This window comes from Serinus canaria, chromosome 10, assembly GCF_022539315.1.
Source record: "Serinus canaria isolate serCan28SL12 chromosome 10, serCan2020, whole genome shotgun sequence".
In the NCBI taxonomy this organism is placed as follows: domain Eukaryota; kingdom Metazoa; phylum Chordata; class Aves; order Passeriformes; family Fringillidae; genus Serinus; species Serinus canaria.
Window position 1 is genome coordinate 1,542,854 of NC_066324.1, and position 14,148 is coordinate 1,557,001.

Below are 14,148 nucleotides of genomic sequence, written 5' to 3' on the forward strand. Positions count from 1 at the left end.
ACACCAACCACGCTGGGCAGAGCTGCTGGGGCAGGGATTTGCTCCAGCTGTGAGAGAGATTTGTTAGGAGAAGTCTGCCAAGACTTAAGTCATGTCTGAAGCAGGTTTGATTTAAAGCAAGCCCCATTTTATCTTAATCCGTAACGAAAGTTTTACCAGGCCCAGGAGAATTTCCCTGCTAGGTGAAGGATATTATTGCTTTTGCTATTAAATAAGGTTGCTGACACAGTGGTAATCTCCATTTTCTTGGAGACTCCAGGTTCTTTTCAGCCACGCTTAAACTTAATTGTCCCCGGTGTTTTTTCTCTTAGCAGCTGGGAATGATTTCCACACCAAGCAAAGGCAGAAATTCCAGTTTAGGAATTCCTGGATCTGACACAGGAGCCTCTCTGCAAACACACCTGAGGCTAAGGGTGAAGACAATCACTTGGGAGAGGGTCACTGCCAGACAAATTGACTTTTTATGAAGAATATTCTTCACCAAAGCCTTGCTGGCTGACAGATGAGCCAGCTCCCAAGGGAGGAGGTGCAGTGGAGCCCCAGGCAGATGCAGACAGATGTGCAAAGAGCTTCCTAAACCCAGTGTCCTCTCAGGATCACAGCTTCTAACCAAAATAAAACAACTGTCAGAGCACTCAGGAATAGTCTGAAATGCTGCCTGTTTGTCTAAAAAAAGACAGGACCAGAAGCCACACGGGAGGTCACAAATCCACATTGATTTCCCTTTTCTCCGTGGTTCAAAACAATAAAATATCCACTTCAGAATCCACAATGAACACAAAAGAAATGGTCCCACCAACTCCTGGAGTGATTTGGGATTTCCAGGCAGGATTTTCCTGTCAGACTCCCTTCCAGGCATCCTTTCCCAACCAGATACCAGCTCTGCTCACTTCCTAAATATCTCAAATACCTGCATGAAGCACAGGGAGCTTTTGTAAGTCAATTTGGAGGGAAAGCTGGAGAAGAATGCACCTGGAATTCCATGAATGTACTCCAGGAGCAGCTCCCAGAGCCTGTCAGCAGCAGGACACACTCACCAGGACCAACATCCCCACACCCAGGGGAATGTTTGCTTGTGAAACTTGTAAATCTCTGCTGCACCAACAGCCAGCACTGCTTGGCTCGTGTTTGTCAACTCCAGCTTGATTAAAATAAATTACTGACATAAGAGATGCAGATTTGCCTCCAAGATTTGAAAATACAATCTTATTTCTGTACCTTGCAAAGTGATTTATTCCCCACGTGGCCTAAGTGAAAAATTAGTTATCCACTAAAACTTTGCTATTAATTAGCCCCAATGAGCTAACACTTCAAGAGATGAGATTATGCACTCCAATATATCCAAACTATCCCCTTTTTCTCCTCATCTGTCCCATTTTCTAGGATGCAGCACAGGAGACAGACCACATCGTCCCTGACTATTATTCTGGTATCTCAAGAAGGTTTAATTAAGAATCATATTAAATTTGGATACTGAATTGCAAAGTGCTGAACAGCAGGGTGAAGGCAGAACATAATTGAATCTCATTTCCCTGAAAAGTAACCAATGGCTCTGCTAATGCCCCAAGAGAGGGAAAACTGCAAAACTGGAGTGATCAGCTCACAATTCACCCTGGAAAACGGAAAAGATCATGAAAGCCAAGCTGGAACATGACAAAATTCATGTTTTCTTCTGGAATTTGAGGCAAAACTCCCTTCAAGAAATGAATTCCCAAGGCTGGAGCTCAGGCTTTGTCAGTGGGTACCAAGGACCAGGATCAGCCTGGTCACATCCATCCCACAGGAGGCTGGTTAGGATTTTCCCTGGAACACAGAAAAACCTCCACTAACAGCTCCAAAACAGCTTCAAATGGGGGAGGGAAAAAAGGGGGGAAAGGGAAAAAGGAAAATGAAGGGGGCAAAAGAACTATGACCTAAGCTAAAGCATCAGGCATGGTAAATGATAATTTAATCACTAAAAGATTCCCCTTCCCAAAGGAAATAAATCTGCTGACAACAAACCCCTCTGAAATGCACTGGCCAAACAGCCTGTGCCCTCTAAGAGCACTGAAATAATAATTGATTTCTATCACCATTAGCCTGAATGTGATCACAGAAATGAGCCCTGGAGTTCCCACTGCAAAAACCAGCTGAGAACAAGGGCTCCACCCTGGCACCTCATGGAAAAAGGCAAATTTCAAAGAAAACTCCACATTTCTTTATTTCCTAAGGTCTTCAGAGCCATGCACAGCAATTGCAGCCAAAGTACACAGCTCTTTTTTTTTTAGGTTATATGGCAGAAAGTCATCAAGATTAATTAAGAGCTTGAAGGATCCTGAGAAATTGTATTTTTACATTTGGTTTTTATGATATTTAAATAAAAGATCTGCACCTTTGAAATGTTTTTCCACTGTATTAGTTAAGAACTGTATTGTTATATTAGAATTGCTGCCCCTTTCTATTTCAGAGAAACATTTACTTGTGAATCCTCAGGGTCAGGTTTTTAGGTACCTGCACCAAGAAACTTGTGTTCCCATGAGTCTGGAATGATTTACTTACTGCAATTTATTTATTATGTGGTATAGAATTTATTTTTACATCCCATACTGATAATGAATTAAGTGCTAAAATGTATTTTATGATTAAAGAAATCAGAAAAAAAAAAAATAATTCTGTGATGTGAATCCAAGCCCAGGTGAAAATCTTGGCAGGGAGTTCTTCACTCCCACTGAAAACCTTCTGTCCTGACAGAACTGCAACTTATTTATTTATTATAGATAAATAAATAAGTAATGTAATATATTATAATAGCTAAATTCTATATTTATAGTGTAGAATTTATATTTACATCACATCTTGACACAGATTAAAGTGCTAAAATGTGTTTTATGATTACAGAAATCACCAAAAGAAGTTCTATGACGTGAATTCAAGCCCAGGTGAAAATCCTGGCAGGGAGAAGTTCAGCTCCCATTGAAATCCTCCTGTCCTGACAGAACTGCAATCTATTGATTTATTTATTATGAATAAATCAATAAATGTAATAAATGAAATAAATAAATCCTATATTCTGTATGGCAGCAGCACGTGCCAGGGCTGGAGCCCAAAGAGCCCCGGGCACCCAGAAAGGGGAAGGGGAGCAGGAAATTCAGTTTTTCATACCAGCCCCCAGGCAGGGCTTCTCCCCACAGAGCAAAGTGCACAGAGATGGCAGAGGAATGGCAGAGGAAGCAGATCTTCCTGCTTTTCTTCAGCCCTCAGTGAGGAGAAAGAAAACGCTTTGGAATGAAAACACAGCCAAAGATGCATCTTAGGCAAGGCCTGAACTGCTGGCAGAGCTGATCCCAACCCCACAATCCTACTTCAGCCCTCAAAATCTGGGATATTCTGTCCTTCCAGCTTCCAGAGCTGTCCATGCCAGAAAACTGCATTTTTATGTGTATGACCAGAGGTTACCTATAGGCCCAAGCACGCAGTGAGTTAGGAAATTCTATATATTCTGTATGCAATATTTTCCTGGCCCACACAGAGCTCAGCAGGGCCTTCAGGAACATTTTCCCAGCACTCTGGCACATGCTAAGGACATTGCTTGGTGGGAAGAGGAGATTTCATTCCCCCAGCCCACCACCTCATCCTCCAGACACTTTTCCTCACAATCAGACTGAATCCAATTCATTTATCCCCACAGTAACCCCTACCCTGCACAGAAACAAACCCCTGGATGGAATGAGGGCATTTTCAGAAGCTGAGTTTCAGCCACACCTCGGATTTCAAATCCATGAAAACCACTGCAAGTGAACTCCAACAGGATCCTGCATTCACAGGGAATAAACCAGGATCCAAAGAGAAAGCTCTGATAGCAAAATGAGCAAAATCCCAACCAGGTGAGAGAGACAGAGCTGCAGTTTTGGATTCAACATTCCCTCACTTTCCCGAGCCTTCCTCCCCCCGTTCCCATCCCACTCTGGGGGCAGAGGGAGGAGGATGTTCCATGGCTGCTCCTTGTCATCCTGACTGACCAAACCTCTGCCCCACCTCATTAACCTCCTCATCCAAATCCCACCCTGAACAGGAATTTGCATACAGACAAGGCTTTTGCAGCTCATTCATGGCCTCTGAATGACTCTCACTCCTTCATGGATTTATACCCTGCCTGTCCCTTTTACACACACAGGATTATTTAGGGGCTGGTGACAAAACAAGGCATTTTCTGGGTTTCAGCAGAGATCTTTAGTATGAATTGGCTTCACCTTTGTGCCTCCTGATCCACTCACTAGGTAAGAACCTACAGCTCCTACTTCCAGGTGAGGGTATTTTAACTGCTTCACAATCCTGCTCACCTCTATACCAAAAGGAGAAATAAAAATAAAGACATCATCGTGTGGGCCCAAGCAATGGAGTCCATGCAGTTAATTAATTATTAATTAGCTCAAGCCTTTTACCAAACTGTGTGAATGCCCTCTAAAAAACAGAGGCACGTTCTACCAAACTTTTGGAGTGAACTGAACATGGGAAACAAGTTCCAACACATCTCAGCTTCCCCTCCACACAGCCTGGCACCACCCCAGAGTCCTCCATGTGTTTAAAAACAACACAACAGCACAGGTCAAAGCAAACGATGAAAATCCAGCCTGCACACACGAGCTGGGTATTCCTCCAGCACCAGTAACTCCTTTAAGAAAGGGAAGCCAGGCCCTGGGTCCTCAGCTGCTATTCAAAGTTCTTCTGTTACCATGGGCTGAGCTGCTCCAGGAGCAAACAATAGGGGAAGGTCACGCATGGAGTCCTGCACTGGCACTCTGGGCTTAACCTGTTCCTGAACAGGCAGAAAAGCCCGGCTCAGCGGGCTCTGAAGGATGGAGCACCACTGGCAGAGCCCAGTTTCATGGCCAGAAGGTGTGGGAAAAGCAGAGCAGCCAGGCCAGGGTTTGCAGCGTGACCTTTGCCACTGCTGGGCCCAAGATAAACACAGGTAGGAGAAGGTCAGCTCAGCTGTGAGCACACAAATCACTGGGAGAAATGGCTGGGAGGGAGCAGAGAGCAAAAAGAAAAATCTTTCTAAATTATGTCAATTCTTGCTTCACCCAAAGGTCCAAGTGTGGGTAGGTTCGGTGGTCTCATCATAAAAAACATATTAAATAATTATATATACATATATACACACAGATGAGAAGTGGAAATGTCAGAGGCTGGCAGAAGTCCAGCATGACTTCCCTAATGAAAAAATGATAAAAGCTCTGAGTTTTCAGCCTGAAAATAGAGGACCTGGGGACAGCTGTGATCCAATCCAGAAACCATGAGCAGCACACAGAAATGGACAGGGAGGAGCTGCTTGTCCTCCTCCATCACAGCACCCAGGGATGGAACCAGGCTCCAAACGCCACAAGCAGGGTCAGAAATCCCTCCCAAAATACTGGGAACAAAATCAGGTTACAGAGGTTCAAGGAAACCTGGGAAGGCACCTGAAAACAGATTTATTATGGCTCATGCACCCCACTGGATGCAGAGGGCTGAGCTGGAAGCAGCTGCAGATGGAGGAATATTGCAGGGAAGGGATTTCTCCCACTTTGCCCTGTTGTTGCTTTTCCTCACTCACACATTTCCAGAAGCTGCAGGAGACACCACCAGGCTGGATGGACCCTTGGTCTGAACCACCACAGCCACTTTTCCATCCCTAAGAATCAGTTTCTAACAGGTTTATTTTCAGCCATTTCCTCTAAAAGCCAAGTGACATTGTCGAGGGCCTCAAATAAAAATGTCACTGCAGAACAGAGAGAGAGACATTTTACCAGCAAAGAGGCAAAAGTAGGAATTAACTGAACAAAAACCTAGGTGGACACCCTTTAGCAAAATATTATTTCAAATCCTTGTGATTCAAACCAACAACAGCTCTGATACTTGAAATAAAAAAAATTCTGAAGCCCTGCCATGGAGTGGCCTCAGCAGATTCACAGATGAGAGGCTGCTAAATCAACACAGAACCTACCAAAAAGAACAGCTTTGTTTGTGTCCCACGTTCCTGGTGCTGTGCATTTCTAGGTGCACTCACAGCTCCATCCAGAGCCTGAGCAGAGCTGCCTCCAACGGCTTTTCCAAGAAGCTGAAAATCTCCACAAATACTTGGGCTGCTTCAAAGGCTCTTGTTTTGCACCAGGGAAACGAGATACAACATCTGCACAGAAGTGAGATCATTTTGTCAAGGGAGTCTCGAGAAACGAGATGAGGAGTGAATGTATCAAAAACATTCTCCTCCACACAACTCTTCACAGGACTCTCCTGCAGCTCGGATCACAGATTTTACCTGAACCAAAGTATCCCTACTGCATTTGGCTTCTGCTTTCTACCAAAAAGATACAGAATAGGGAGCTGCACCTAAGCTAAACTGCCAAGGCAAACTCACTTTGCTGCTGTTTTCACCCTATATTCTATTCTGCACACTAACTAATCATTTCTCAGTTGGGTATCTCGTATAAACCATCCTGTATATCCCATTTTCAGTTTAATATCTTGTATAAGCCCAGCCTCTAAGTTCTGCCCAGCACAAATTTCTGAGAACGTTTCTCACGTGTCTGCACACTCCACTGACTGTGACCACAAAAGATGCAACTTCAGGTGCTGCAGCCAAGCGAGGAGGAGATTGAGCTCAGTTTTCCACGTGCTTTAGAGCCATGGATTTAGCAGGAGAAGGGGAAGGAGTGGGAGAGCTTCAAAATGGACAATAATTTCATGGAGCCTCCTGGTGAAGAGCTGTGTGTCACCTTCTCCCCTCTGTAGGTTCACTGCTTATGAAATTCTAATTTTTTGGGAGCAGCTCCCACCTTTCCCTTGGTATCAGTGGACAGTCTCAGGAGCTACTTTTGCACACTGCCGAGGATGTGCACAAACAGAAATCCTCAGGAGTACAGACTCCTCGGGAACAACACTGTGCCACGGAATCACCCGCCCAAATCCCATTCCCAGAAATTCTGTGTCAAAGAAGTGAGGTCCTGGCAGGAGGTTTGGGAACAGGGCTCCTTCAGCCTGGTGGAGAGAAGGCTCTGGAGCAACCTCCTGGCAACCTTCCAAGGTGTCCAGGAGGTCACCAAGGAAACAACCATGATCTTCCACTGGAACACAGCACAAGCTGAAGGAGGAGGCTCAGGATGGAGACCAAAAAAAGCCAAACCAACCCTGTTTTCACCATGAAAGCAGCTAAGCCAGGGAAGAGGTTGTCCATCTCCCTCCCTGGAGGTGTCTCAGACCAGACTGGAGCAAGCCCTGAGTGACCTGTTCTGATCCTCAGCTGATCCTGCCTGAGCTGGAGATTGCCCACAGTCCCTCATAGCCAGAATCATGAATGATCTGTGCCCAGGATCAAGGAGCAAGAAGGTGTCAAACAGAAAGAAACACCTCTAAAAACCAACAGCAGAGCCCTGCTGAACTCTGGTTTAAAGAATTCAGCATGATAATTTATATTGGGGCTGGAAACTGGGAAACAGCACTCAGGACACACCACAAACAGATAAGGGACAGGGAAGGAAGTCACTGCAGAGATAAAGGGATGCTCCACCATTCGTGCAGGAGCAGTGGCTGGCTGTGGGAGCCCTGGAGCAGGGCAGAGATAGGAGCTGCCCCCTGCTCCCTGTCCTGCTGTCAGGCATGCTTCCCGGATGGAAAGTGGCCACTGCAGCATGTCCTGCAGCCCAGGCAGAGCCCATCCATGTTTACTCCCATGGGTCCAGCAGCTCGTTCCCATTTCCTACCCCAAACAGGAAGTTCCCTGCAGAGCATCTGCAGTGCAGCCCATGAGGTGACAGCACTTATCTCTGTCCCCTAAATAAACTTCCACGTGGCCACGGAGTCCCTGCTCTGCTGCAGGGCCCAGGGCTCCCTTCTCCCCAAGCACAGCCTTCAGGAGGCTCCTCTTCCTTCCCATTAATTATCCTGCCACTTCCCATATAAATCTCTTGTATATCATCTCCCATAGACGTGAAGGTCAAGCTCAGGCTGACCTCTGGTCTAATTGTACCCTGGCTTTTCATTTCTTTGTTTCCCATATTCCAGACAAGCCCATAACGCCCTCCCACTCCTCCCCAGCCTTGGAATCCAATCTGCAGAGCGCTCTGAAGGGACAGGGACATGCACAGCCAGCCCCAATCCCAAAGGGAAAACAAGATGAAGCAAATTGCTGAGCAGCTCCCGGATCAATGCAGCTGCACCAGCCACGGGAGCCTCAGCCAAAGAGGGAGAAGAAAAGGTTTGAAGGGACAATAATATCCTGTTCACCTGGCTCTGCAGAATTCTGCCTGAAAACCTGAGACATCAGAGCAAAACTACCATCTCCTGGTCCCACCCTCAGCTCCATCTACTCTCAAAGCTTTAATACTTCTAGCTTGTCTTGTAGCCCCCAAGCTTTTAATTTACTTTGAAACAACCACATTTTATGGCAGTGGCTGCGTTTGAAATGGCTTTGATAGCGTTGAGTAAAATTACAGAAATAAGCAGTCTTTTGTAAGCTCCTTTCTCCTCCTCATCCCCCTTCCCTAGCAAAAGAGTTTTGAATATCTGCTCTCTCTACTCAACTCTACTTTTAAGAAAGGCATTTGTTTCCATGAACAGACTGCTATTGAAGGTACTACATGCAATTTCTGCTTCAGAAAATCCAATCATCTCCACTTTAAAAAGCCCAAACCAACACTCTCAGCACTTACTGGTCTGCACAGAGCTGGAGCAGCGACAGAGCACAATCAATACCTGAGCTTCAGCAAGAGGATCCCAAAATCCAGCTGCCCCAGCAGTCACTCCTGATGGGCATTTCCCCTTTTCTCCCACTCAAGAACAACACAAACATTTATCTGTGATTCTTGCAGGCACAATTCTGTTAATCAGAGGTGAAGGGGGCAGCACAGACTGAGGCACACTAGGCATTTACAGAGAAGTTTTTTACAGAAAAGCCATGTTTACATTCTTCCCTGAAATCTGGGGTTTTCAAAAGGCTTTTACTACTTTTTATGGAGGGTGGTAAAGCCAAGTTTTCCATTAGAAGGGCACCTGTAAAGCAAAAGTATCTACACTGGAAACACAGCAGCAAAAGCAGAGAGACATTGCTGACACAACCTCAGCTCTGGAGGTGAAATTCTCTCCTCGTGGGGCCAAGAGCCAAACATCAACATCCCGTGTAAGAGAAAAGCCCCAAGAGAAAAAATCCATTCTCCAGCCACAAATCCTCTGGGACACCGAGAGATCCAGAAGTTAACCCTCTCAATATGCTGATTCCCAAGCAACCAAGGGACTATGGCTTCCAATTCCATCGTTTCAGCAGAGCCCAGTGCCAGAGGGATGGAGAGCACCAGCCCACCTCACCCCAAGCTTTAGGACAAACAGAATTCCAGGAGATGATCCAAAGGGTCAGCCCCCACCTCACCCCAAGCTTTAGGACAAACAAGAATTCCAGGAGATGATCCAAAGGGTCAGCCCCCACCTCACCCCAAGCTTTAGGACAAACAGGAATTCCAGGAGATGCTCTAAAGAGTCAGCCCCTAACTCACTCAAAGCTTTAGGACAAACAGGAATTCCAGGAGATGATCCAAAGGGTCAGCCCCCAACTCACCCTAAGCTTTAGGACAAACAGAAATTCCAGGAGATGCTCTAAAGGGTCAGCCCTCACCCCAAGCTTCAGGACAAACAAGGTTTCCAGGAGAAGCTCCAGAGCAAGGACAGGGCTGGGGGTATCTCAGAACAATTACAGGGAGCACTCCAGCCTCAAGTGCCTGAAGCTCTGGTTTGGTTTTCACTCTAATGGCACTGAAGAGAACTGATGAGAGGCTGATTTCCCTGAGAGGAGATTCCAGGAACTCCATCCCACCGTGCCAAACGCATTAGGGACGAGTCTGCCCTCCCTGGGCTCTGCTGGATGCAGGGCAGGCTACAAACCACAGCACTCAGGCTCCAGCCCTATAAATAACTGCAGTATCAGAGGTACCCAGCTCCCCACGCCCTGCTCCGGGGGATGCTGTTAACTATTTCTCTTGTGTGCCTGATCCATGAATATCCTTACCAATGGCCAGGCACTCCTGAGCCCTTCTCCTCCCTGCAGGAGCATTTTTCTCGTGCAATAAAGCTGAATAAGGTGCATCTCCTACCTGCTTATAACTGGGATTCCTAAATACCTTTACAACCAAAAGAAAATCATCTGTAAATCCATAAAAATAACTACTAAAAATGCTGGTGCTTCCTCCTCAAGTGAATTGGACTTGCACAGACCCAGAGATCCTCCCAGGACGGGGAAGGTTTACCCAAAGTTCTCTGGCACTGTATTTACGTGCACACAACAATCTGGGGTTTCCTGGCAATAAAAAAGGGTTATGGACTGAGGCTTGGACAGTTCAGCTGCCAATTTTATCCCTCTGATGTCTGCAACCCCAGTGCTGGTGACCTAGAGCTCAAAAAAGAGATACCCAGCCCAAAAATCAGTGAAAAATACAACTGTGCTGGCACGCACCACATTAGAGCATGAGCAAACGTAATCCACGGGCTCAGATAACAATGAAAAGTAGATTATATTTACTTTAATCTCAGCAACACACACCTCAGCAAGTTATAAAAGGATTAAGCAGGAAGAGCTCCTAGTGCAGAAGTGTAAAATTCTAACTGAACACTGAAACAGGTAGATTGTGGTTATTAAAATTAGGGGATGCAATTCCACAGGTCCCTTAGTCACTGCTATCCCAAAAGTGCCTCCCTGGATTTCAGGGAGGGGTATTTCCCAACTGAGAATATTTCTAAGTGGTTTGTGCTCCTCACCATTGTGTGGAAATGCTGTGATGAATTTTCATTCAAACTCTTGGCTCACTTTTTTTTTTTTTTTTTTTTAAAGTATAAATTATGTCTAACAAGAAACACACCAGGGATCTCTTCAATCCCCAAAGGCACTTTCTTAAAAGGAGAGAGAACAAAGGAGAAAACCTCCCAGCATGTGCTTTCCAAACCAGCTTCTTAGGACAGTATCAAGAATGACAATACTTGAACATAAGCTTTTCTTTCTCATTCTTTGATCCGTGCTTAATTGAATTGATTATTGCAAACTGTGTAATGATTTCCAAAATGCTGGAGTGGAAGGCAAAGATCACAACAATCTAATAACCAATTTAAAGAGATGTAAGAAATATTGAAGGAAAGATTTAATCACTCAAGTATACTCCTTCCAATTAGAAAGAGCTTTAAATAGCTTACCTTGAGATAAATTAGAGTCTGGGTGCAATTAGACAGGAATAGTAATTAAGATCAGGAAAATTCACATATGCCTCAGCCTATGGAGTGAGGGAGGACTCTGCAGAAGAACAAACTTTGCAGTTACCTTACTTCAGCAGCAGAAAGGAAAACATACTGCTTCAATTTACCCCAACCTTCCTGAGTACCCAGGAATTCAGGAGCCTCACAGGGCTGCGATCTGCAAAGTTGTGTTTCATCTTATCTGATTATTTTTTTTCCCCCACAGAACAAACAATCCCAAACGGGGGCAAAAAAGGCCGAAAGGCTCTTGCTTGTGGTAAGAAAATACATCATGGGAAAGGCAATTTCATGATTAAAACTCCATGAAAAATTGTGGCAAGTAAGACTGACCACCGTTTTTCTGGAGGGAGCAAGAACTTTAATTTTCCTTTGGCAACAGCACTCACCATATCACATTCCCTAATTTCCACATGCTCCCCACACATAGCCCCAGGGTTCTTTGCACAGGAAGGCAACAAAGTTTTAGAAACTTGAGTAAGTTTTTCTGACAAACTTTTTCTGGCCAGGCAAAAGAGTCCCTGCCCAAGTATTACAGCTGATTTTAGTTTTTAAAGGTCACCAAACCTGAAATCAATTCCATTTGCTAATTAATCAGAGGAGAGCCGTACAAGGCTTTACCTAAGAAAATAATTAAAGGAATTCACTGGTCATTCTTCAAAGAGCAGAGTCTTAATCACAAACCCTCCCTTAGCTACCTTTCAACTCCCAAAAAAAGAACTCAAAAGCACGTTTTCTGGGGATTTACTCCTGCTTCAAAAACAGCCAGCGTCCCCAGCCACGATGTCAGAGCTCTCCAAGAGATGCCAAGCTCTCCACGTTTTTCTGAGGAGCACCTGAGAGCCTGCAGAGCCGCAGGGTGACAGCTCCGAGCCCAAGCAGGAGATCCTGTGCCCCCTCTCCTTCCTGACAGAGCAGGACCCACCCACGCACCTTCTTCATTCTAAGGACAGAAGAAATCACAATGTCCTGAGGTCTCCCAAGGATGAATCTCTGAAGTAATTACTTTTTTGTTAAGCAAACTGCCAAGCTCCTGTCGCTACAGAAAAAAGCCCAACTTTTCACAGAGTGCCATCCTCCAGTCCCTGCCTGCAAGTACCAATCATAACCTGAGCAGAAAACTGAAATTGACAATAAAAAAGTAACTTTGCCATTTACCCTCCACATCCCTGAGGCAGCGCCGGCACTTCAGGAAACATAAATGTTAAAAAAATCTGAATTTTCTCTACCGGTTCTCAAGAAGGAGATTTCTAACAGCGATCAGTGAAGGGTTTGGAATGACTTTATTCCCTAACTCCCATCTCTTTGAACTCCTTTTGAGTCCCTCTTGCTAATAAAGGCATCACATAAAGCCAAGCTGGCTGCTGTGCACCACGAAACTCTCGCAGTTACTTACCAAAACACACTATTCCATTTGCCACGCTACAATTAACAAAAAGTCGAGCACTGGAATCACATCTTAACACTCTGATCTCGTTATGTGGGAAGCAGAGTTTGAAAAGAAAAAAGGCTTAAGGACTACGCAGCTCAAGCAATTCAATGTGGTCTGAAGATACCCAGAAAAACGAAGGCCAGAGGAGGATTTAAAGGAGGATCTGAAGGCTCCTGACCCACGCAAGCCAGAACACACCCAAGATTTGATATTTCTTCACCTGCTGACTGCTCCTTAAGCATCCAAAAATGAAAGTGCACGATACCTTTGATACACAGAAAACTGAGATCTACCAAACCTCGAGGGAAAGACAGAATACCTCCTTAGTCATACGTGACATATTCCGCACTTTATGCTACACGTTTAACACGCCTGTGCCCCTACACATTTCACATCCACCTGATTCCTGCCGCTCGCTCTGCGAACTTTAAGAGGCAGGAGCCCTCCTGGTGAATAACGACCCTGTGACAACTGCGAGGAAACTCTGCAACTTTTAACACCCTGCAGGGTGTGCAGGGCACAGCCCGCACCCACGCACGGCCTCAAGGAGCCCGCAAAGTTTCGAGGGGTCCTTTCGTGGGATCGTGGGGCGGATGCTTACCGCCCTCCATCCTGCGGCTGCTCTTCCTCAAAACTGCTGCTTCTTCTGCGCGATAGGAAACCCCAAGTTCCGCGTTCGGCAGAGCTCCTCCCGCTCCTGCCCCCCGGGGAAGAGCCCAAAACCCCCCCAAAAATCCTCCAGAACCGCCCCAACCGCAGCGCCCCCCGCCCGGGCAGCGCCGGCCCGGCTGCGGGGCGGCTCGGAGCGCCCCGTTTCCACGCGTTCCGCAGGATGACAGGGACGGCCGCCAGCTCAACACCGCGGAACTCCTCCACATCTGCTTGTGACGTTCTTTATTTACCGGAGGGGCGGCGAGCCGGCCTCCCCGGCGCGCTCCCCCCGCTGTCACCGCGGGCACCGCCGCTGCCGGGGGTCGCTCCCGCCGGACTCCCCTGCAAACTTCGCGGGGCGCCCGGGGCTCCGTCCCCCGCCCCGGCAGCGGCCGCGCCGCCCCCCGCGGGGGCTCCCCCGGCCGCCGCCCTCATCCCGCGGCGGCGCGGCCCGACCCGGCGGGCGCGGAGCGGAGCCGCCCGCGCTGCCCCGGCTGCCGGCGGGGCCGCCCGGCGGAGCGCGGCCGGCGAGGGGGGGCCGGCGAGGGGAGGCAGCTCCGCGCTCCGCTCCCCACCCACCCCGCCCCCCGGCCCTCGCTGCCGGCGGGGCTCCGCCGCGGCCGCCCCGGCGGGGCTCGTCTCGCCCCGGGCCGGTCTCGGCCGCGGCCCCGGCGGCGCCGCGGGGGGACCCGGAGCTGCGCTTTACCTTTAGTTCCGCACTGTCCGCCATCTTGCGACTCTGCGCGCAGGCGCAGTGAACCCCGCCGGGACACCGCCCCCCCCCGCCGCCCCGCCCGCCCGCAGCGCGCAGCGTTTGA

General features: G+C 47.5%; 1 protein-coding gene across 2 annotated transcripts in view; it reads right to left on the reverse strand.

The window, feature by feature from the left end:
• The window catches only part of PIAS1 (protein inhibitor of activated STAT 1), a 55,417-nt gene extending 41,309 nt beyond the window's left edge, over nucleotides 1-14,108 (reverse strand). The window contains exon 1 of one of the 2 annotated variants that reach the window (XM_050978242.1): nucleotides 14,037-14,108. In XM_050978242.1, the coding sequence (XP_050834199.1) occupies nucleotides 14,037-14,060 (24 nt within the window). In that variant the 5' untranslated portion in view covers nucleotides 14,061-14,108. Of the gene's footprint in view, nucleotides 1-13,280; nucleotides 13,436-14,036 lie in introns of those variants that run through there. The other variant, XM_050978243.1, reaches the window with a different exon arrangement.
• Between the last annotated feature and the right edge of the window lie 40 nt (nucleotides 14,109-14,148).